Source organism: Pongo abelii, chromosome 3 (assembly GCF_028885655.2).
Source record: "Pongo abelii isolate AG06213 chromosome 3, NHGRI_mPonAbe1-v2.0_pri, whole genome shotgun sequence".
In the NCBI taxonomy this organism is placed as follows: Eukaryota; Metazoa; Chordata; class Mammalia; order Primates; family Hominidae; genus Pongo; species Pongo abelii.
The window spans coordinates 120499680-120523786 of NC_071988.2; the positions used below are offsets into that span (position 1 = coordinate 120499680).

At 36.7% G+C, this 24107-nt stretch overlaps 1 protein-coding gene across 5 annotated transcripts in view; it reads left to right on the forward strand.

Annotated features, from left to right (window-relative positions):
• The window catches only part of METAP1 (methionyl aminopeptidase 1), a 66852-nt gene that overhangs the window by 36745 nt on the left and 6000 nt on the right, over positions 1–24107 (forward strand). For 3 of the 5 annotated variants that reach the window (XM_054553214.2, NM_001132045.1, XM_054553213.2), the window contains 7 exon segments: positions 1380–1492; positions 2558–2618; positions 6527–6618; positions 8237–8320; positions 10443–10581; positions 12374–12505; positions 15924–16067. In XM_054553214.2, coding sequence (XP_054409189.1) covers positions 1380–1492; positions 2558–2618; positions 6527–6618; positions 8237–8320; positions 10443–10581; positions 12374–12505; positions 15924–16067 — 765 coding nt within the window. 5 annotated transcript variants of the gene reach the window in all.

Sequence of the window (24107 nt, forward strand, 5' to 3'; positions counted from 1 at the left end):
AACATTCACAGTGGCTTTCTTGAATTGCAGAGGGGAGAAAGATATTTTAAAATTCAATAGCATGGTATCTTTCTATTCCTTTATATGTAATGGTATAAATATATTCTCTTCCAAAGTAATATGAATGGATTTTCTATATTTTTGCATTCTTGTCAATTGTACCTTAAGGGCCTTTCCAGAGTTAGCCACATGCTCTTTAAGAGTACTGGACTGGGGCTGGCATTCTTGTGTCACAGCTCATGTGAACCACACAGTCTCTGTTTCCTCATATGTACAATAAACAACACTATATTGTCTTTAAGATCCTCTCTAAGTTTAACATTTTATGATTCCATCTAGTTTCCTTTATTTTGTATTTTAAATAGATTGTTTAAGAGGGGAGTTAATCATTATTATTATTTTTTTGACACTTCTAAAATCAGTTTGAAGTTTGACTTTTAAAACCTATGGTAGAATGACAATAATCAGGAAAAGGTCTGAGTGCACTGGGAGATGTTTAGGCCAATACTTGGTCTACGAGGGACTTGTATTCCTGCTATTTAAAGTCTTATTTTACTATGTGGATAAGAGTTGTATTTTACTATGTGGATAAGAGGTGCAGCCAGTATGTTGACATCACAGGCACCAAAGAGTGTCTTCTATGTGAGTAGAATTCTTGCGTATATTTCAGTCAGCACACATAAGATTAGTAACTGACATGATTGTGTGTATGGATGTGATTGTTAATTTTTCTGCTGAACTTTAAACAGACTGTTCCCTCCCTTGTCTTTGCCTTTTTCCTGCCTCTTTCCTGCCTCTTTCCTTTACCCCTTTCTGAAAAGAGGCAAATGATGATCATAAAGTTTTCAAAGCAATTTGAAATATTGACTTGAAAGCAATTGATCAGCTTTGTGAGAAATAATTATTTTTGATTTTAAATTTGCTTTGGGATTAGTTAGGATCTCTTCTTTTAGTAAGAACATAATTCATTTGTAACATCTGATCTCAGTTGGGTAGGTTTTACTAGGGCTTATGTTTCATATTTTAAAATGGGCTTTCTATAAATTGATGTGGCCAGAATACATTTAGAAAAGCTGCCTATGAGCTGTTCCTGTTCGATATTATGTAAAAACTTAGTGTATGTTTACATGGAGTTTTTTTCTTCCAAGACCTTTAGATCTTCAAAAAGGAGTTATAAGGGTTTTGAATATAGCAGTAAAGCAGTTGCTTTGGTGATTTAGATTAGGGTAAAAGTTTGGTGGATTTTTGTGCCTGGGCTTGTTGGCTTGGTTTTAAACAAGAGATATTCAAAGTATGCTGCTGCTCATTAGCTTGAACACTGAAACATTCCTTTCTCTCCTTCTCGTCTTTCCTCTCACATCTATTCCTCCGTCTCCCAGAAGATGAAAAGGCAAAGCGAGAAGTGTCTTCCTGGACTGTGGAAGGTGATATTAATACTGATCCATGGGCAGGTTATCGATATACTGGTAAACTCAGACCACATTATCCACTGGTGAGTAAATAAGGTAATAAAAAAAACATTCCAATTTTGAATTTTCCAAAAATGATACTCGTAATTTGTTTTCCAGTAGTGAATCATATAATCAGAATTGTGTTGTTTACAAAGGAACTTGCATTTTAGCTCTTGAGCTCTTATGGTGCATCATTTGGGAGCTGGTAGTTTGGCAATCATGGAAGAAGTGGGAAAAATTTTAGATGAAAGAATTAAAACTTTTAAAAAGAAGCATAGGGTAAGGTAGAATAGATATTTTGTCGCTGGCATGATGGTAGTGTGTACAGTCGTCCCTTGATACCTATGGACGATTGGTTCCAGGACATCCTCACTCCCCATACAGTTACCAAAATCCACTGACACTCAAGTCCCTTAAAGTCAACCTTCCATATCACGGATTGTGCGTCAACAGATGTAGAACCAGGAGATATGGAGGACTGACTGTATTACACTTTTCTAAAGTTATTTTATTATGATATATTTCTCCCTTAATTTAGGTATGGCTTTTCTGCCACTCTTTTCCCTTCCTCTATTCTTGGCAGATAGGACTTGGAGTTTTAATGTAAGAATTCATTCAAGTTGAAATCTATGTGTCACCCTTAAATATTTAAATTCTCTTTACTGATGATTTTCTTTTTATAAAGGGAATACATCTTTAATCTTTAAAATTTGGAAAAATAGGAAAAGCATAACAAAAATCTCCTTAATTCTGCCTCCCAGAGATAATGACTAGGAACATGCTGGTATATATGTACTTTGAGACATGATTTTATTGTTGTTAGCTTGCCAATTTGTTTGGAGTAACATGGGTGTCTTGTTACTAGTCTCTGTCTAATCTTAAATACTTAGTGGCCTTGGCGACTTTCCCCCTTTCTAAAATACCCTGAAAAAGGGGTGGCATTACCACTAGGAAAAGTAAAGCATAATCTTAATGAAACATATATCTGCTATAATATTTAAGATGCCATTTAAAACCTCTAAAAACTTTTGAATGGACTTTTTTCTCCCCCCGTTTTATTTATTTGTTGTTGGTAAATCAGTTTTAACTAACTTTGATGTTTTTAGATGCCAACAAGGCCAGTGCCAAGTTATATTCAAAGACCAGATTATGCTGATCATCCCTTAGGTAAGCTCTGCTATGTTGATTCTTCATTTTTCAATTTGTGGGCTTGATGACTACTGCAAAGGGAAGGAATGCTTTTCTTGTAGAAATTTTTCAGTGCTGGACTTCTAATAAATGTGTTTTCAGGCAGCATTAGAACATTGAAGAGAATTAAAGATTCTGGCCCCCCATTAGAAATCTACCTACCTCTGAAAACGCTATGTAGCTGTTAAAGGCTATATTTAAAATAATACTGTATTTTATGTTGTTAAAACAACTTCTAGACTTACTAAAAAACAGTTTTAGTTTTAATATTCTCTCCTATCTAAATTAAACGATATCTATTTAGGTAAAAGCAGATGGTAGAGGCCTGAGTGAATGCATAACTAAAGACTTTGGATTGTAACATTAACAGAAGTAGTAATGGTGGTGATAGTGATAGTAATGATGAGAATGATATGATGATGATGGTTCTCTAATAATAACTGGTATTTATTTTTGCTTAACTATGTGTCAGGCACTGTGCTAAGTTCTTTGCACGTGTTACTCCATTTAACACTTTCAACACTGCTGAGGTAGGTTCTGTTGTCTTCTCCATTTTTATAGATAATGATACTGAGACACCCAGCGAAGATAGGTAATTTGCAACACAGGTCAGTGGAACAATCTCTGACCTTAGGGCCTGTACACATAATTAATTTAGACTTTGTGAAATTACTGATTTTGCATGTCAAAGAAGGTTGACTCTCAGCAATTTTGTGGTTTTATCTAGCAAGCTAAGCTATCCTTGCTTTGTTCTCTAAGAAGTGGGGAACTGTATTACACAACATTCTTATGAATATCATTTTTAAATTTTAGTTAAACCCTACTATTTCAGAAAAATTTAAGGGAAAGGTAGTCTAAACGATAGCATACTGTTGAAGATATATAATTTCATTATTTTTCTGTTTAATCTTAAATGTAGTATTAGCTTGTATTTTAGAAAAACAAGCATAGACAAGGTAAATTCTAACAAATGTTATGCAGTTAAAGTAAGTTCTAGTCCTTAGAGGTAACTGCTATTCCTCTTTATGTACAGAACTTTTCAGAAATATTCTATATATGTAAACACATTAGGACCCCATCTCTGCCATCTATACACAAATGGAAAAAACTATATATACCTTTTCACCTTCCTGTATTCGCTTAATATGTCTTACAAATGTGTCATATAAAGCCACCTCCTTTTTAGTGAATGAAGTATTTGGTTATGTGGATGTATCATATTTCTTAAGCCAGGTTCTTACTACTGAGTGTTTAGATCATTTCGAGGTTTTTGCTTATTGTAATTTGACTGCAAATTTGTTGCAATTTGACTGCAGTAACTACTCTTGTATTTATATCTTTGTCCATGTGTCAAAGTATTTCTGTAGGTTGATAGTCTAAAATATAGCTGGATCAAAGGATATATACATTTTTGATTCTGAGAGATATTACAAATTTCAGAGATTTTTCCAGTTGTTACTTCCATTAAAAATACATAGATGTCTCTTTTCTCCTATATTTTTCACAGCATAGTGTGTTATAGAGCTTTATGATCTTTGCTAATCTGAAAGACGAAAAATGTTATTTTGCTGTTATTTTAATCTGCATTTTAAAATTTTGAGTAAGGTTGAGCATCTTTTCATATATTAAAGTCATTTATATTTTCTTCCCTTTTGAAATGTTTATTCATATCCTTAGCCTTTTTTTCCCTGTTAGAGTACTAGTTTTTTCCATATTGATTTATAAATGTTCTTAGTATATTAACGAAAATAACCTTTTGATGTATGTTTTTACAACTGTTTTTTACCAATTGACCATTTATGTGTTGTCATTACATTTATTACAGACTTTGAGTATCCGAACATAGTAAAATTTATCAGTGTTTTATTTTACAGTGTGTATGGCTCTATGACCTAGAAAGACCTTTTTGGTGCAGAAGTTATAAAAAATATATTCCTATGTTTTCTTCCAGCATTTTTCAGTCTTTTTTATGTATGATAGAAATCATTTGTATATCTGAAACTCACTTGGCATAAGGAGTTAAATAGGGATGCAGCTTAATTTTTTTTCTCAGAAGAATACCTGGTTATTATATCACCAGTTATTTAAAAAATCAGCCTTTCCTTATTGATTTGAAGTGCAACCTATATTGTTGTATTACGTTCTCACTTGTCTTTGGGTCTATTTCTGGATTCTATTCTGTTTCATTAACCCATTTGTCTAATCATGTACCACTGCCAAACTTTTAATTATCATAGCTATATAATGTATAATATTTGGTAGGCCTTGTTGCCCCTACCTTTCCTCTTTTTCAGAATTTTCCTGGCTATTCTTGCATGTTTGTTTTTCCATGTGAAATTTAGAATTAGCTTGTCTGGTTCTCAAAATTATCCTGTTGACATTTTTTTATTGGGATAGTATTAAATTTATAGATTAATTTTGGAAGAATTGACATCTTTACAATATTGAGTCTTCCTGTCCAGGAACAGGGTATGTTTTTAAAATTTTATTTGACTCCTTTTATGTCTTTCAGTGGTGTTTTCAGATTTTCTTCATGTAGGGATTTTATTGTTAAATTTATTCCTGGGTACTTTATCTTTTTAGTTGTTTTTGTACATAATAGCTTCTGTATTTTTTAGCTGATTATTTGTATGTGGGAAAGTTATTGATTTTGATAAATTTATTTTACAATATGCCAACTTGCTGAATTCGTGTTTCTAGTCATTTACCAGGTGATTCTTCTGTTCTAGAGATATATAATCATACCTGAAATTGATAAGAATTTTGTCTTTTCCTTTCTAGTTTTATATGTTTTATTTCTTTCTCTTGTTTAATTGCATCTGCTAGTATTGCCAGGACAGTGTTAAATAATAGTGCTGATAGTGGGTATTCTGTGATGTTGGTTCTGAGTTTGAGATTTATATTTATCATGTCAAGGTGGTAGCTGGCCATGTTATCAGAATTAACTTCCCTCCTAGATGATTATTTACTTTTACTTTATTTATGAATGATGAATTGGATTAATAGATTTGTCAGTATTGAACTATCCTTGCCTTCTGGTATGAATCTCACTTGCATCCTGATGTATTATGTTTTTTTGTTAATATTTTTATTTGGAATTTTTCCATTAGTACTTGTAAATAAGATAAGTTGACATTATTTTTGTTAGATTTTGAGTTAATTGCTATCCTGGCTTTATTACTTTTCATGTATGTAAAACTTTAACGAATTTTATTAGTGAAGATTTTTAGGGCAATATTTTAAAAACTTTTTTGACTATGACTCATAGTTAGAAATGGCTTTTATAACATGATCTTTGTATGTGTATGTAAATAACAAAGATTTCATGGCAGCACTTATTCCTACTCCATATAATATGAGTATAATACTTTGTTATGCCGTTTTAATATTTTCTGTCCCATTTATTTACTTTTAAAAAATGTTCAGTGTAGCCCAATAAAAGGTCACAAACTGGAGTTTGAAAAACACTTAACTTTGGTTCCTTTTTCAGAAAATAGTGTAATTAATTCATCAGTTGTTGATGTATAGTTGCTTCATGAGATGATTATGAAAGTAATTTGTAAATTCTATGGTACTTTTCAAATGTATATCATTTACTGAGTTTGATTATTACACTGCCTGGCATATAATAAGTACTTCATAAGTATTGGCTGATTTCTCATAGGTCTGAAAATTTATCCTTTAGAATTTTTTCTTCAGTTGGTTTAGCAAGTTTCCCTTTGATGTTGAAAATGTTTTTTTAAAAAATCTAACCTAGACCATCCCAAATTATGAATTACTGTTGTGTGAAACAGTGAGACTACTGTTTTTATGCCACAGGTATATAATTATGCAAATAAATACTACATCTTTGCATTCATTTTGGTTTTATCGAATTTTCATTCCAGGAATGTCTGAATCTGAACAGGCTCTTAAAGGTACTTCTCAGATTAAATTACTCTCATCTGAAGATGTAGAAGGGATGCGACTTGTATGTAGGGTAAGAGTTATTTTTTCGCCATGGGGTAGGAAATGTTTAAGCAGTACTTAGACATGAAGTCAGTGGTTTGCTGATTTATAAAGATAGCAAATGTTATATTGTTAGACTGACTAGCCATGCTTTTTTTTTTTCTTTTTAACTTTTTTTTGAGGTGGAGTTTCACTCTGTCGCCCGGGCTGGAGTACAGTGGCGTGATCTCCACTCACTGCAACCTCCACCTTCTGGTTTCAAGCGATTCTCCTGCCTCAGCCTCCTGAGTAGCTAGGATTACAGGTGCCTGCCACCACACCTGGCTAATTTTTGTATTTTTAGTAGAGACGGAGTTTCACCATGTTGCCCAGGCTGGTCTCGAACTCCTGACCTCATGATCTGCCCACCTCGGCCTCCCAAAATGCTGGGATTACAGGCATGAGCCACCACGCCTGGCCTTTTTTTGTATTTTTAGTAGATACAGGGTTTCACCATGTTGGCCAGGCTGGTCTCTAACTCCTGACGTAAGGTGATCTGCCCGCCTCCGCCTCCCACAGTGCTGGGATTACAGGTGTGATCCACTGTGCCTGGTTTAGCCATGCTTTTCATTAAACTATTGTTAGTGTATAATTTTAGTCAACAGTTTTCTTCTTAAAAGCCTATTTCAGAATTAATCTGGTGGATAGTCTATATTTATATGACAATCTTTTTCATTTATTTTCTGTATTCTTTTTTAAAAGAAATTTTTAATGATATTTAAAAACATTTTGTCATTTTATTTTCACAAGTCGTCATAACATAGGACAGAGTTTAAGGCTCAGAGGGTTATGCTGTAGGCCTTTTTGTGAAATACCTATGATGAGTGGTAGTAGTGGTTGGTACTCATCAGGTGAAATCACATATTTATTCTGAAGAAAAATATAATACATTGATATTATTCATTTAGGTAAGATTCTTAAGGTTTCTATTCAGTGCTTTAAAAGTGATTTGATTCTGATTTTGTTTGATATTCTGGAGAACTTTCTATTCCTATGACTTGCTGTGATTCTTTGAGGAATTCATTCATCTATTTTTATTATTATTATTTTTTTTGAGACAAGGTCTTGCTGTCACTCAGGCTAGAGTACAGTGGCACAATCATAGATCATATAGATCATAGCTCATAGCTTACTGTAACTCCAAACTCCTGGGTTCAAGCTATCCTTCCACCTCAGCCTCCTGAGTAGCTGGGATCACAGGCGTGTGCCACTACACCTGACTACTTTTTTTTTTTTTTTTTTTTAAGAGACAGGATCTCACTATGTTGCCCAGGCTTATCTGTTCTTTTTTCTTTTCCTCTACTTTTCCCCATTATAGAAATGAGAGAAGACTACCTCTATCAGTTGATGATAGTTTAGATTTCTTAGGATGTATATTTTCACATAGAAATCAGCCAAGCTTACTGCTGCTTGCTTGTTAACCCAATTTTTATATAAAATTAATGTCTGTTTTTATGTATTTACATATTATATGTTTATATATTTTCTATAAAATTATAATATTCAAGGGGAGATTCATTTTTACCAATCTTCCACAGTCAAACAGTAGAAAGGGTATAGATTTCTATTTCTGTGTCTTTTTTAATGTATTGAGTGTTCCTTTTTTACAGCTTGCTAGAGAAGTTTTGGATATTGCTGCCGGCATGATTAAACCAGGTGTAACTACTGAAGAAATAGATCATGCTGTACACTTAGTAAGAACTTCACTTTTTTACTTTGAGAAATTTTGTTATATTACTAGAAGCTTTGAACTTAAACATTAAGTAGACTTAAGTTCTGAGTGTCTAAGGTAACTTGGGTAAGCTCATTTGAAAGCAAATTTTTGCTTTGTTTCAAATATGGAAAACATTCAACAGTCATTATTCTCATCTTTAAGAATCTATGATAGTAAGGTCTGAGGTAAGCTTGAAATATCTTGTTTCTGAAACAAGATATTCGTAATAAGCATTTCAGTTGAGCTTTTATAAAATGATTAATTTTATCTGCTTTAAATAAATCCTGCCACTACAGACATCAAATATTCTGAAATAAAAAAAAGAATATGACTTCTGATGGTAGATTAGTTAAATGTTTCCTCAAGGCAATGAACAATCCAGATAAATATTTGTAGTAAGTATAGGAATTAAAAATAAATAAATAAAGATTGTCTGTCCATCAAAGAGAGACCTTAAGACTTTATTAGATGAGTGTACACATCATATGAATTAAAAAAAAAATGAGTGATAAGTAGTTAATACATGGAAAGCAGATCACATGTGTTCTAGTAAACAAATACAAATTATAAAGACCTAGTAAATTTTTATTTTAAAGATGTTTATATGCATTGCTTGTGTGGAAACGATGAAACTGGTCCTCTCTTCTGCTTGGTGATGGTATTGTAAATTGGAAGAACCCTTTTGGAAGGATTTGACAGTCTATCTTGAGCTATGAAAATGTTTATAAATTTTTTATTCAGAATCTTATTAATCCTGACTTTTGGGTATTGTTTCATATGTTAGTATAAGATGTATCGTATGCAATAATAGCATTTTGAGTATGCTCTGTGGGCCAGGTGCTCAAGTGCTTCTTTTACATTAACTCATTAATTTTACCAACAACCTCTTGAGGGTAGGTACTATTGTAATCTCCATTTTATAGGTAAGGAAATTGAGGAAGAGAGAGGTTAATTAATTAAATTGGTAAAAGTTACATAACTTGTAAGTGATGGAATTGGCATTTTCAATCTAGAAAGTCTAATTCTGTATGCTCTAAACTGTTCTTTGTAATGCTATGAGAAGTAGAGAAGTATATTCCTAAATGAGGGAAAAGCCACAAATGTAGTTATTGGTTGTAAGATTTTTTTTTTTTTTTGGTAATTGAGGAAACTTCATATTAATTTAGATTTTCAGTAAGAATGGTATAGCTGGTAAAATTATGGTATATTCTACATATTCTGCAAATGGTATATTGTGCAACCATTAAAAAATATTAGCCTGAAGACTAGAGCAGGTTGGAAACAGAAATTATGTGTGCTGTGATTGCCACTGTGTAAAAGCCTCCAGTAAAGTAAGACTTGTTATGGAGAGCAGACCATGTTTTTCTGTAAGAGTTCTTTTGTTGTTCCACTGAATGTGGTTATTAAAATATCTGGAAGTACTTTACCATTTCTTAATTATACTAGTAGTAGTCATTTTTGGGTCATAGTGATACAGGCTTGTTTCAACATAAGAATTATAATTACATCAAAAATGCTTGTTAATATTTACTTCAAATATTTTATTTTTACTTTAACATTTTTCATAAGGACTAGTTAATTCTAAAGTAAAATCTTCGTATGTGGTAATATTTATATATATATTTGTTATAGAGGTTGAGTATCCCTTATCTGAAATGCTTTGGACCAGAAGTGTTTTGGATTTTGAATTTTTTTGGATTTTGGAATATTTGTATTATACATAACTGGTTAAGCATCTGTAATTTCAAATTTGAAATTCTAAATGCTCCAATGGGCATTTCTTTGAATGTCCTGTCGGTGTTCAGAAAGTTTCAGATTTTGGAGGATTTCAGATTTTTGGATTAGGAATACTTAACCTGTATGTCATTTTACTTTTCCTTTGTGCAGTTACCAGTAAACTGGTTTGTGTATGTGTACCTGACTGGCACAAACCCTGTTGTATATTGTTTAAGATAATATCCACTACTATTACTAAAATAAAATACTGAGTTCTTTATAGTGGCATGTGTCCAACTTTTTTCACATTTTTCAAATTTTAAAATCTGTAATTTCATACAGATTTTTTCTTTCGTATATTCCAAATTATTTTTTCTGTATTATAGGCATGTATTGCAAGAAATTGCTACCCTTCTCCCCTGAATTATTATAATTTCCCAAAGTCTTGTTGTACCTCAGTGAATGAAGTCATTTGCCATGGAATACCAGACAGACGGCCCTTGCAAGAAGGTGACATTGTTAATGGTAAGAAAAATATGCTACTTTCATCACCATGGGCAAAGAAACAACAAAGCTTGGGGAATCTGACAGTGACTTGTGTTTTCTTGACTTGCTTCCTGTAGTTAAACTTTTTCCTTTTTAAAATTCAGTATCACTAACTCTTAAATCTACGGAAAGCTCTCTTACGGTTTTGTGCATGTTGCTTTTAAGATACTTCCGGTGTGATGTGTTTGGTGCAGTGTGTATTTCTTTAATGCTTATCTCATATGTGATTGGTAAATAGGTCAAAGATGTCAGTGAAATGTGGAGTCTAGTTTTTTTCCCCCAGAAGTTCACTAATGGTTTTGAAGAGACCAGGGCAGGCTTTGTTATAGATACAGGAAAACACTTCATAATATATGAAGACCCAAAGGAAAGCTGAAAATCTTGCAGAAGCGTCTTACTTGAGTGGAAGTAGCTTTAAAGACCCCTATGTTAAGCTACCTTGGGAAGTTACAAGTATAGAGAGTAGAGGAAGTAGTTTAAAAGACATTAATGAAGGCTTTCCTAGATGGTATTTGTTTTTGTTTTGTGTATTATTTTATTTTTTGGAGACAGGGTCTCACCGTCACCCAGGCTCGAGTGCAGTGGCACCATCATGGCTCACTGCAGTCTTGACTTCCCTGGCTTAGGTGATCCTCCCACCTCAGAAGTAGATGAGACTGCAGGCTCATTGCTACCATGCCCAGCTCATTTTTTGTATTTTTTGTAGAGATGGGGTTTTGCCATGTTGCCCAGGCTGGTCTCAAACTCCTGGACTGAAGCATCTGCCCACCTTGGCCTCCCAAAGTCTTGGGATTACAGGCATGAGCCACTGTGCCTGGCCTAGATGGTATTTTAATATTGATGAAATTAGACTCTTTGTTAATAAGATATCTTAAAGGAACTGCCTATCAAATGAGGAAGCATGAGCATGTTAGAGGCTGCAGATAATTGACTGATTGTGATGCTAGCTGTGAATGATAGCCGAAATTTAACTGTGACACTATTTTTATTAGAATTGCTACTGCTTTAGTTAGGGTATCTGTTCATAAAGTTCCATAGGTTTTGAGGCCAACCCTGTTTTTCAAATATAAACCCTGTTATTTTTATTATATGCAGAATGTGTGAGGTTTTTCAGGAATGTATGTGTTGTGCTAGAACCAAAATATCTATATTGTGATGTTACAGGTTGATTGAAATATGTGGTTTAAAAATACTCAATGTGCTCTCTAGATACATTATAATGGTATAATAGTATATAGTATATAGTATAATAGTAATCTGTATTCTTAAACATGGGGACAAAGAGAAGAATGAATATTCACAAATAAGAGAAAAGCAAATGAGTTTTAAAAAAACAGGTGTAGAGCAGTGTAAATTTTTCTGTTATTCCCTAGCAGGAGTAAGGAACTTGTAAAAGATAAGTGAAAATGGTATTTTGTAGCAATGTAGCAAAGTCTTCAATTTAATGTTACTAACTCTGGTAATTTATCTTGCATGATTGTGTCCCACATACATTTTTCTTTTGCCACAAGTGATACAATTACTATAAGAGTATACAAATCCACTATCTGTCTTATGTTACATGGCCATATTCCTGCTCTCCACAGTGAGTTCAGTTACATTACACTCAGGGAGCTTCTGTTGGGCAATAACTATCTATCCATTGGTGTCTAATTTGAGAATGCAGAAGTTATCTTTTTCATTAAGTTGCTAGATGCTGTCATGTTGGAAAAACACTTGAATTTTGAAATGAAAATAAGTATGGTCTTTATATTTGCACATTCTCTTGCAGTGGACATCACTCTTTATCGCAATGGTTATCATGGGGACCTGAATGAGACATTTTTTGTTGGAGAAGTGGATGATGGAGCACGGAAACTTGTTCAGACCACATATGAGTGCCTGATGCAAGCCATCGATGCAGGTCAGCCTCAGTGTTGAGCACCTGTTGGCAGTCCTGTGCGTTGATGGGCCAGGAATGACTGGGCGCTGCAGTTCTATGCATTCCTTGTACCTTCCAGGTTGCCTCTGTTCTACCTGAGTTAGCTTTGGTTGTTAGCAGTAATGGATAGAAGGATGATCTGGGGATCTCTTGGTGGTGATAGACCAGATGATTGGTTAGCATCTTTTGTTTCTTCTGTCATTTATCTTCCTTTTCTTTGCCTGATAAATGAAGAGGACTGTGCAGATGGTTTTTTAGTGCAACTTTTATTCTATTTTTAAAATTCTTTCCACTACATAAATATTACGTTCTCCTTATAAAAAATTAAAACTGAAGATTATGAATGAAAAATGTGTTATCCTCCTTTACACTTGCCTCCCCTCTTATCTCTCTCTTCTGTCTAGAGATATCCCATTGCCATTTAGGTTTTTTCTCTCTCCTGTGCATTAATGTACACACGTATGTGTATGTGTTAAATTAGGTTAAATGTAATCATAATATTTTTAATGTGTAACTGGGCTGTTTTTTTCAACTATCATAGAGATCTTTTCAAGTTAGCGTATGTACCTACAGACATAGATTTACCTCATTCTTTTAATGGCTATGTATTATATTCTATAGTATTATAATTTATGTAACTAATTCTGTTGGATTTTGGTGATTTCCAGATTTCTTACTATTGTAGTAATGGGTAGGGGTGTATTTCTGGAGGATTTTTCTCAGGCTGTCTGTCTTTGTACATATGAACAACTTATTGAGGCTTTTTTGTTTAATCAGTATTTTATGGGGATAAGAGAAGGAAAGGAGCTGGGCATGGTGGCTCACTCCTGTAGTCCCAGCACCTTGGGAGGCTGAGATTGGCAGATCACTTGAGGTCAAGAGTTCAAGACCAGCCCGGCCAACATGGTGAAACCCTGTCTCTAATAAAAATACAAAAATTAGCCAGGTGTGGTGGCGGGTGCCTGTAATCCCAGCTACTCAGGAGGCTGAGGCAGGAGAGTTGCTGGAACCTGGGAAGTGGATTGTGCCACTGCATTCCAGCTTGGGCAACAGAGTGAGAATCCATTTCAAAAAAAGAAGAAAAAAAAAAAAAAGGAAAGGAAAGCTGTTAACAGCATCTTGTTGGAGTTGTTAACAAACTGTTAATAAATGGGCAAACAGCCTTCTGGTTAAATCATTACCATATCAACTTTATTACCAGTGTACTACCTGCAACCCTCCCCAGTCTCTCCAAATCTTGATGTCATCAACAGAATAGTGAACAGGACAGAGTTCTTAGACAAACATACAGTTATCTCTAATAACGTTGATCCAGTATTTTTATTGTTTTTAGTGCGTTCTTTAATGTGTACGGGGGATGAAGTTTTTACTCAAGTTGGAGGAATGGAAATGAAGGAATATGATATTTTTGTGTATCAGGTGAAATTTTGAAAACTTATTACTCATTGTTGATTATTTTAAAACATTAATACAGGAGGTGGAATTGAAGAAATTTAATGTTTAGTTTGTCATTTGTGAAAGCTTAAGTTTGAAATAATTTTTAGAGTTTCTGCCAGATAATGTTGTCAATGTTTCTATTCTTTTTGCTTCTCTGTGAATCAACTGAAGAAACAAAAAAAAAAAAAAAAAAGAAAAAGAAAAAACCAGATAGTTAGAATGCTGTTTTATATGACGTATGACTGGAACTTGCCAGTAGTTTTCATAACAGTAGCCAGGAAAGAATGAAAGTGGCTTGATCTTTTTTGGAAAGTGCTGTGAATTCCTTTGTGTATGTCATTTTTGCCCCTCATTTTCACCCCCTTACTCCCCCAGGTATGGGGTTTGAAAAGCTGTTGAAATTAGGCTTCTTAAGTAGGGTTTCTTAGTCTATGCACTTAGTGGCTTTTGGGCCTGATAATTTTTTTGTTGTAGAGGCCTGTTCTGTACGTGTAAGATGCTCCACAAGCATTCCTGGTCTCTACCCAGTAAATGCCAGTTATGCCACCACCCTGTGTTTGACAACCAGAAATATTAATATCTCTAGATACTACCCGTGGGGCCACAGTTGGAGCAGTTTGAAAATTAGGGAAGACTTCCCCTGTCACTCTTTCTATGCAACATGGATTACAATTTTGTTCCCCCTCCCACCCCAGGCTGATAGGAAGGCCTGGATAGGAATGAAAGAAAATCATTACGAAAGTCAGCATGATTTTTCAAAACCAGAAACCTCCTTCCTTCTCCCCCCAAAATCAAGCTGGAAGATACAGTTAAGAGCAAGTAAAAATGTTAATTAAAGTGATTTCTTGAGCTATTTACCCTGAAATGGATGGGAAAGATACATTGTATCTGAACCTCAGTCTGGGAATCAGGCTGAGTAGGAGAGTATAGAGAGTTAAGGATCCCCAGAGCCATCTTGAGGTTCTCTAGGAGTCTGACAGTGCCCATCTCCTGGATCTTAGTGTGAGGGAGAACCTTATAGTGATGAGAACCACTTTTTTTTGTTTTGTGTTTTATTGAAACACCAGTAAAAGTCATAAAAACTAAACAGAGCAGAAAGTGTATATAGTGAGAAGTATCTTTCCTGTACTGTACCTCTAGGGTTGTCTGTAGAGGCAGTCATGGAAAGTTTGAGAACTATTTTTATGGGGATAAAGAAGCCCAGGGGAAGTAAGTCTTTCAGAAGTTGTCCAGGCTGAAACTCAGGACAATTTGTTACTTTTTGGACATTCCTTTTACTCCTAGTGCACTTTCTTATCTCTTCTGCTCACATTAATAGAATGGAACACTTGGCCTTAGGGAAGGATGCGAAAAGAAGTATATTTTCCACTCTATTGTTCTCTGTTGTTAAAGAAAGCAAAAGGTACTTACTTCCAACCCTTTAGTGCTGCTATGAGTCTAACGTTTTTGGCATGAAAGGAGGAACTACAGATGCCCTTGGTTTGAATTAGAACTTTACCAATTACTGGCTGTTTGGCCTCTCTGTGCCTCATCTGTAAGTTGAGGCATGGATGCATAGAAGTGTTTCAAAAACTTCCTAGCACAAAGATAGTAATTACTTTTTTTTTTTTTTCTTTTTCTATTTTGAGACAAGGTCTCTCTTTTGCCCAGGCCAGAGTACAGTGGCAGGAACACTGCAGCCTTGACCTCTCGGGTTCTAGTGATCCTCCTAGCACAGCCTCCCAAATGTAGCTGGGACTATAGGCATGCACCACTGTGCGGGACTAATTTTCGTATTTTTTGCAGAGACAGAGCTTTGCCCCGTTGCCCAGGCTGGTCTTGAACGCCTGAGCTCAGGCGATCTTCCTGCCTTGACCTCTCAAAGTGCTGGGATTACAGGCATGAGCCACTGCACCTGGTTGATAGTAATTGCTTAGTACGTGTTAGTTATTAGTTTATCATGAATTTTCTTTTTTCCTTTCAGTGAAGCCTGGTGTTCGGTACAGAGAATTGGGAAACATTATCCAGAAGCATGCCCAAGCAAATGGGTTTTCAGTTGTTCGAAGCTATTGTGGACATGGAATCCACAAGCTTTTTCATACAGCTCCCAATGTACCCCACTATGCCAGTAAGTACTATCCAGAGATTTGGTATAAGCTCACCATTTATTCAACAAATACTTATTCATACATTTAACAGTACCTACTATTTTGTATTCACTAGAGTAATCTCTTAGCTGTAATAGATAGATTCCCAAAATGTGTATTTGCTGAAACACAGTGCAAGTTTGTATCTTACTCACATAATAGTCCAAGGCAGGTGTGTTTGGTCACTGTGGGGGCAGGGCAGTTACTATGTGACACAGGCTGTGTCATCTTCGACCTATGGCTTTCAAAGTCACTTTGGGAGTTGCCCTCCTGGTCAGTAGATAGTGGAGATGTTGGGGGTTGAAGCTTGGAGGGGTATACTTGGGAGTTTTTAACAGTCAGCTGGAATTGGCATAAATCAAATTTATTTTCCATTGGCAGGAATTCAGTCACATGGCTGCATCTAAATGCAAGGGAGATGGGAAAACGTAATCTAATTGTGTTATGGAAGAAAAGTAACCTTATTTTGGCAAACAATCAACAGTCTGCCACAGGCCTAGCCATTACTGTTCTGATTCCTTAGGCGAAGTCAGTTCATCTTGCTTGGTTTGAGTGCTTAATGTATGTCAGATCCTGTAATATTTGTTTATATAAATAAAGGGGAATAAACAAAGTACCTTTCCTTAGGTTGAATGCCGTATGATACAATAACAAAGTGTAAGAGATAATGTCTTACAGAAACATTTTCTGTAGAGAGAGAACATGTACAGGAATGAATCTGTCATTTAGTGTCAGAAATGAAAGCTGTCCACAGTAAGTGACCTAGGAAGGAACTTAGCACATATATATTGAGCCACTGCTAGATAAACACTTTCATCTCCTTGTGCTTAATTTTTTTCATCTGTACAATAGTAGGGAATGGCACTTACTGTAGAATTGTCATGAGGATTAAGTGAGATGATACATGGAAAGCACTGAGGACTCTGCATGAAAACAGTACGCGAAAGCATTTAATGTTAATGTTTACAATGACAGTAATATGCATTATCTCATTTGATCATCGCAACTCTATGGATAACTTCTTAGCCCAATTTTTTTAAAGCAACTCTGTGCTTACAGAGGTAATTGGCTTGCTCAAGGTCACACAAACTAGTAATTAAATGCCAGACTAGCATTGATACCTGGGTTCTGTCTTGCTTTCTGGAGTCAGTCTTTTCTCCCATACTTCATGCTGATGAGTAAGGATTGAAGAAATTTGGTGCAGGGTGCGGTGGGAGAACTAAAGAGTGGTTGAGGTTTTGATTGGGTGGAGAGGAGAAAAAGCTTTCCAGTTGGTGGGTGAACATGGGTGCTTCAAATAGAGATGAACAGAGAAAATATAAGGTTGGCTGAGTTATATGTTAAGGACTAGCAGCAGGCAGTCCAGGTGTGCCAAATGCCAGACTGAAGAAATTTGACTTGTATGTCGGAATCTTCAGAAATATTTTTGAGCAGAAGAATGGCATAATGAAGCTGATATTTTGAGAAGGCTAATTTGGCAGTGGTGACTAAGATGGATTGCAGGTGGGAGTTCTGAAGATAGTTGGCCTGATGGGCAGTTGTTGCTGTAGTTCAGGTGTGAGGTGGTAAAATCCTAGACATGGATAGTTGTGAAGAGAAAGTGAAATGAGTGAGCAACCTTTCTAAAGGAGAAGGTGGAGCAGTCATTCAGAGTAGGGGTCCCCAACCCCTGGGCCGCAGACAGGTACCAATCCATGGCCTGTTAGGAGCTGGGCTGCACAGCATGAGGGGAGCGGCAAGCAGGCGAGCTTTACCACCTGAGCTCCGCCTCCTGTCAGATCATCAGTGGCATTAGATTCTCATAAGAGTTTGAACCCTGTTGTGAACTGTGCATGTGCGGGATCTAGGTTGCGCACTCCGTATGAGAATCTAATGCCTGATGATCTGAGGTGGAACAGTTTCATCCTGAACCATCCCCCCAAGGCTCATACCCTCAAAATCCTCCTGGTCTGTGGAAAAATTCTATTCTACAAAACCAGTCCCTAGTGCAAAATAGGTTGGGGACTGCTGGTTTAGAGCACAGCATCTAATGTGTGTCAATAAATGGTTATTAGCAGACACCTAATTCTTTTTATTTAAAATGTGAATCATGCTTGAAATAAAAGCAACAGAAAATAGGTAACTGACTTCATTCCTTCCTGTTATACCCTGTAATCATCTGAATATGCATTCCCTTTCACAGAATGGAAGTAGCTATTCTAGTTACAGTGGAGTGTGTGTATGTAAGAGTATGTGCAGGGGAGGGAATGAAAACAGTCCCCTTACTCGCAGAAGCAATAAAATTTGAGTTTAGATATTGATTTGAGTGAGAGGGAAAGAGAGAGACTGAAGACAATAATATTTATGGGAGAAGGGGATTTTGGTCAGTGGTTATAGTGTCAGCAAAATATGTTGTCACTGTTACACAAAAGATGTCATGTAAGTTTCCTATTAAAGCGTTTGATTAGACATAAGAAGCAATTATGAAAAGAGGAACAAGGACCCAGGTGTACTTTATTTATATAGTTTTTTTGAGACAGGGTCTCGCTGTGTCGCCTAGGCTAAACTGTAGTGGTGCAGTCACGGCTCACTGGAGCCTTGACCTCCGAGAGCTCAAGCACTCCTCCTACCTCAGCCTCCTGAGTAGCTGGTACTTCAGGTGTGGGCCACCATCCCTGGCTAATTTTTATATTTTTGTAGAGACAGAGTTTCTCCATGTTGCCCAAGCTGATATCAAACCCCTGGGCTCAAGCAGTCTGCTCATCTCAGGCTCCCAAGGAGCTAGGGCTACAGGCGTGAGCTACCACACCCAGCCTTATATATAATGTTTATGAAGAGTCACGTTTATGTAAAACAAAATATGCTATGATCACTGTAGGGAAGTATTAAACTATTGAGGGTTTTTTTTTTTTTGTATAGCAGAGATATCTTTTGAAATGTAAATCTCTGCTTTAGTTTGTAACTGTATATTCCTAGCCCAAATGAGGGAAGAACCAGGAAATTGTATAACATTCCTCCATTCCTTCTATGTAGGAGAAATCCTTGTTAGGTGAGAGTTTATTTGCTTCTATGTTTGAATCAATGGGTGGGAAGTAATGATGATAATCTCTACATTTAAACTGTACAGGCATACCTCAGAGATAACTGTTTGGTTCCAGACCCTTGCAATATAGTGGATATCGCAATAAAGCAAGTCATACAGATTTTTTGGTTTCCCGGTGTAGTGCATAAAAAGTTATGTTTATACAGTAGTCTATTGTGTGTAGTCTAACAGTGCACAAACCTTGATTTAAAAATACTCTATTGCTAAAAAATGCTAACAGTCATCTGAGTCTTCAGTGAGTTGTAATCCTCTTGCTGGTGAAAGGTCTTCTCTTGATGTTGATGGCTACTGACTGATCAGGGTGGTGGTTGCTGAAGGCTGGGGTTTGTATTACATTCTCACATTGTTAGAAATTCCTGGTAGAATTCTTGTAAGAACCTGGGTAATTTATAAAGAAAAGAGGCTTAATTGGCTCACGGTTCTGCAGGCTCTACAAGCATGGCAGCATCAGCTTCTGGAGAGGCCTCAGGGAACTTAGAATCATGGCGGAAGGCAAAGAGGGAGTGAGTATCTCACATGGTGGGAGCAGGAGCAAGAGAGAGAGCGCATGGGAGGAGAAACAACCAGATCTCATGACAACTCATTCACTGTGCAGTACCAAGGGAGGTGGTGCTAAACCATTCATGAGAACTCTGCCCCCATGATCCAGTCACTTTCCACCAGGCCTCTCCTCCAACACTGGGAATTACATTTCAACATAAGACTTGGGTGGGAACGCAGATCCAAACTATATCAGGGTTGTCGTGGCAATTTCTTGAAATAAGACAACAAAGTTTGTCATATTGATTGACTCTTCCTTTCATGAAGAATTTTTCTGTAGCTTGTGATGCTGTTTGATAGCATTTTATTCACAGAACTTCTTTCAAAATTGGAATCAGTTCTCTCAAACCCTGCTCCTGTTTTATCAACTAAGTTTATGTAATATTCCAAATCTTTTGTTGTCATCTCAGCATCTTCACTATGGGTAGATTCCATCTCAAGAAACTACTTTCTTTGTTTATCCATAAGAAGCAGCTACTCAACTGTCAAGTTTCATCATGAGATTGCAGCAATCCACTCACATCCTCAGGCTCCATTACTAATTCTGGTTCTCTTGCTCTTTCTACCACATCTGCAGTTACTTGCTCCACTAAGTTTCAAACCCCTTATAGTCATCCAAAAGGGTTGAAATCACTTTCTGCCCAACTCGTGTTAATATTGATATTTGACTTCCTCTCATGCATCACACAATATCCTCCCATGAATCACGATTTTTTGGTTTTGTTTTTGTTTGTTTTGAGACAGGGTCTCACTCTGGTTGCCCAGGCTGGAGTGCAGTGGCACGATCTCAGCTCACTGCAGCCTCCACCTCCTGGGCTCAGGTGATTCCCCCACCTCAGCCTCCCGAGTGACTGGGATTACAGGCACGTACCACCATGCCTGGCTACTTTTTTTGTATTTTTAGTAGAAGTGGGATTTTACTGTGTTGCCCAGGCTGATCTTGAACTTCTGGAGTCATACATTCCACCCGTCTCTGCCTCCCAGAGTGCTGGGATTACAGGCGTGTGCCACCGTACCCAGCCTACAGATGTTTTTAATGGCATCGAGAATGGTGAATCCTTTCAAGAAGGTTTTTCAGTTTACTTTTGTCCAGATTCATCAGAGGAATCACTGTCTATGGCAGCCTTAGAAAATGTATTTCTTAAATAATAAGACTTGAAAGTCAAAATTCCTTCTTGATCCATGAGCTACAGAATAGATGCCATGTTAGCAGGCATGAAACCAACATTCATCTCCTTGTACATCTCTGTTAGAGCTCTTGGGCGACCAGGTGCATTGTCAGCGAGCCATAATATTTTGAAAGGAATCTTTTTCTCTGAGCAGTAGGTTTCAGCATGAGTATTATTAATTATATTAACTATATATTATATATTAATTATATATTAATATTATTAAAATATTCAGTAAACCATGCTATAAATCGAGGTGCTGTCATCCAGGCTTTGTTGTTCCGCTTCTAGAGCACAGGCAGAGTAGATTTCGCTTCATTCTTAAGGAATCTTAAGGAATGGTAGATGAGCATCGGCTTCAACTTAAAGTCACAAGCTGCAGGATCCCCTAATGAGAAAGTCAGCCTGTTCTTTGAAGCCAGTTGTTGACTTCTCTCTAGTTAGAAAGTCCTAGGTGGCATTTCCGTCCATTAGAAGGCTGTTTTGGTCTGCATTGAAAATCTGTTTGTTAGTATAGCCATCTTCATCAATTATCTTAGCTATATCTTCTGGCAAATTTGCTGAAGTTTCTATATCAGCACTTGCCGCTTCACCGTGCACTTTTATGTAATGGAGATGGATTCTTTAGACCTCATGAACCAACCTCTGCTAGCTTTCAACTTTTCTTCTGCAGCTTTGTCACCTCTCTCAGCCTTCGTAGAATTGAAGAGAATGCCTTGCTCTGGATTGGGCTTTGGCTTAAGGGAATGTTGTCGGTTGTGTGATCTTCTATCCAGACCATTCAAACTTCCTCCATAACAGCAGTAAGACTGTTTTACTTTCTTGCGTTTGTGGGTTCAGTGAAGTAGCGCTTTCAATTTCCTTCAAGAACTTTCCCTCTGCATTCACAACATGGCTCTTTGGCACGAGAGACCTAGCTTTTGGCCTATTTAGGCTATTGACATGCCTTCCTCATTAAGTTTAATCATTTCTAGCTTTTGATTCAAAGTGAGAGACATGTGACTCTTCCTTTCAGTTAAACACTTAGAGGCCATTGTAGGGCTATTAAGTGGCCTAATTTCAGTTTTGTGTTTCAGGGACTAGGGAGCCCTGAGGAGAGGGAGAGAGAAGTGGGACAGGCTGATGGAGCCTTCAGAACACGCACACACACATTTGTTTGCCGTCTTTACATGGGCACAGTTTGTGGTGCTCCAAAACAATTAAAATTTTAACATCAAAAATCATTGATCACAGATCACTATAACTGATAGGATAATAATGAACATGTTTGAAAGATTGTGAAAATTACCAAATTGTGACACAGAGACATGAAGTGAACATGCACTGTTGGAAAAATGACATTGTTAGACTTGGTCAGTGCAGGGTTGCCACAAATCTTCAATTTATTTAAAAAAAAAAAAAAAAAAAGCATCTGAGTCAGATGTGGTGGCTCATACCTGTAATTCCAGCACCTTGGGAGGCTGAAGCAGGTGGATCACTTGAGGTCAGGAGTTCTAGACCAGCCTGGCCAAAATGGTGAAACCACACTTCTACTAAAAATACAAAAATTAGCCGGCCATGGTGCATGCACCTGTAGTCCCCAGCTACTCAGGAGCCTGAGGTGGGAGGATCACTTGAACCTGGAAGGTGGAGGTTGCAGTGAGCCGAGATCGTGCCACTGCACTCCAGCCTGGACAACAGAGCAAGAGTCCGTCTCAAAAAAAAAAAAAAAAACCAGAGAGAAAGAAAGAAAAGAAAGAAGGAAGCAGTGTCTGTGAAGCATAATACAGTGAAGTGCAATAAAACAAGGTATGCCTGCATATTACAGTCATTCTTTGAAAGACTATAGATCAGGTACAGATTTTTAAAAAAGTGCCTAAGAGTGTCCGCGATAGTATAGTCACTCAGATAATGTGTATTTGTTGAGTGAGGTATGTTGGGAAACTGAAACTTTAGTCAGTGTAAAAATTATTGAGAGATATGTTACATGTTGTTTTAGTCTTTGAAATCCAAAGGGCTTTTGCACTGATAGCCTCAGTTCTGATTAGTCACTTTTCAAGTATTTTCTAGCTATGCATGGCCAATGCTGCTGTATTGGATGGCAGAGTTCAAGATTCTTTCATCATTTTTACTTTCTGTGACACCACACTGATATTCTTGACGTTTTCTTTTTGCTTTCTCCAAGGAAATATAGACCAATTCTGTATATGTATTAAGCATGTCATTTTGAAAGTTTATGAGTTTAGAAATTAAAAGTCAAATGTTTGTTTTTCTTTTCTTCCTTTTTTTAAATGACCTTAGGATTTTATAACAGTTTACAAGCTCCAGATTTGAAATCTGCAGTAAGTGTATTTTGGCAATACCTAAGATAGTGGAAAGCAGCACGATAGCTATTCATCTGGAAAATTATGCAGGAATATAAACGTGTAGGGGAGGTTAGACCATTCCTGGAAAGAGGAGAGTTTAGTTGAGTCAGCCTCAAAGGGTGGGCAAATTTGCCATTCATAACAAAGTTGCAGATCAGAACAACCTCACAGAGGAACCCTGAAAAGCTGATGTATTAGCCATCTGGTGGTCAGGTTGGGCATTGCAGTCATTCACTTAGCTGATACCCTTATTAGGTTTTGTTTAACTTGGAATTTAAATTAGTTCTCCATTTTTGTCTAAAAAAGCCTATTCCTAGTTTTAACATTTTTGGCATTTTTGAGGGGTATGGCAGGTCTGGTTGCTGTAATTTATTGTTGTATTTCTCATGATGATCCTGAAAAAAACTTATATTAGTGAACTTGGACAAAGAAGCTAAAAAGTACTTGGAGAGAGAAATGGAGTTTGCTCTTTTGCTTTCAATTAAAAAATAATTGTCTCCTTAGTTGTTTGTTTTTTGTTTTTTTTTTTGTTTGCTTGTTTCTTTGTTTTCGAGACGGAGTCTTGCTCTGTCGCCCAGGCTGGAGTGCATGGCACGATCTCGGCTCACTGCAAGCTCCGCCTCCCAGATTCACGCCATTCTCCTGCCTCAGCCTCCCGAGTAGCTGGGACTACAGGCGCCCGCCACCACGCCCGGCTAATTTTTTGTGTTTTTAGTAGAGACAGGGTTTCACCATGTTAGCCAGGATGGTTTTGATCTCCTGACCTCGTGATCCACCCACCTCGGCCTCCCAAAGTGCTGAAATTACAGGTGTGAGCCACCGTGCCTGGCCTTGTTTTTATTTTTGAGAGAGTCTCGCTGAATCGCCCAGGCTGGAGTGCAGTGG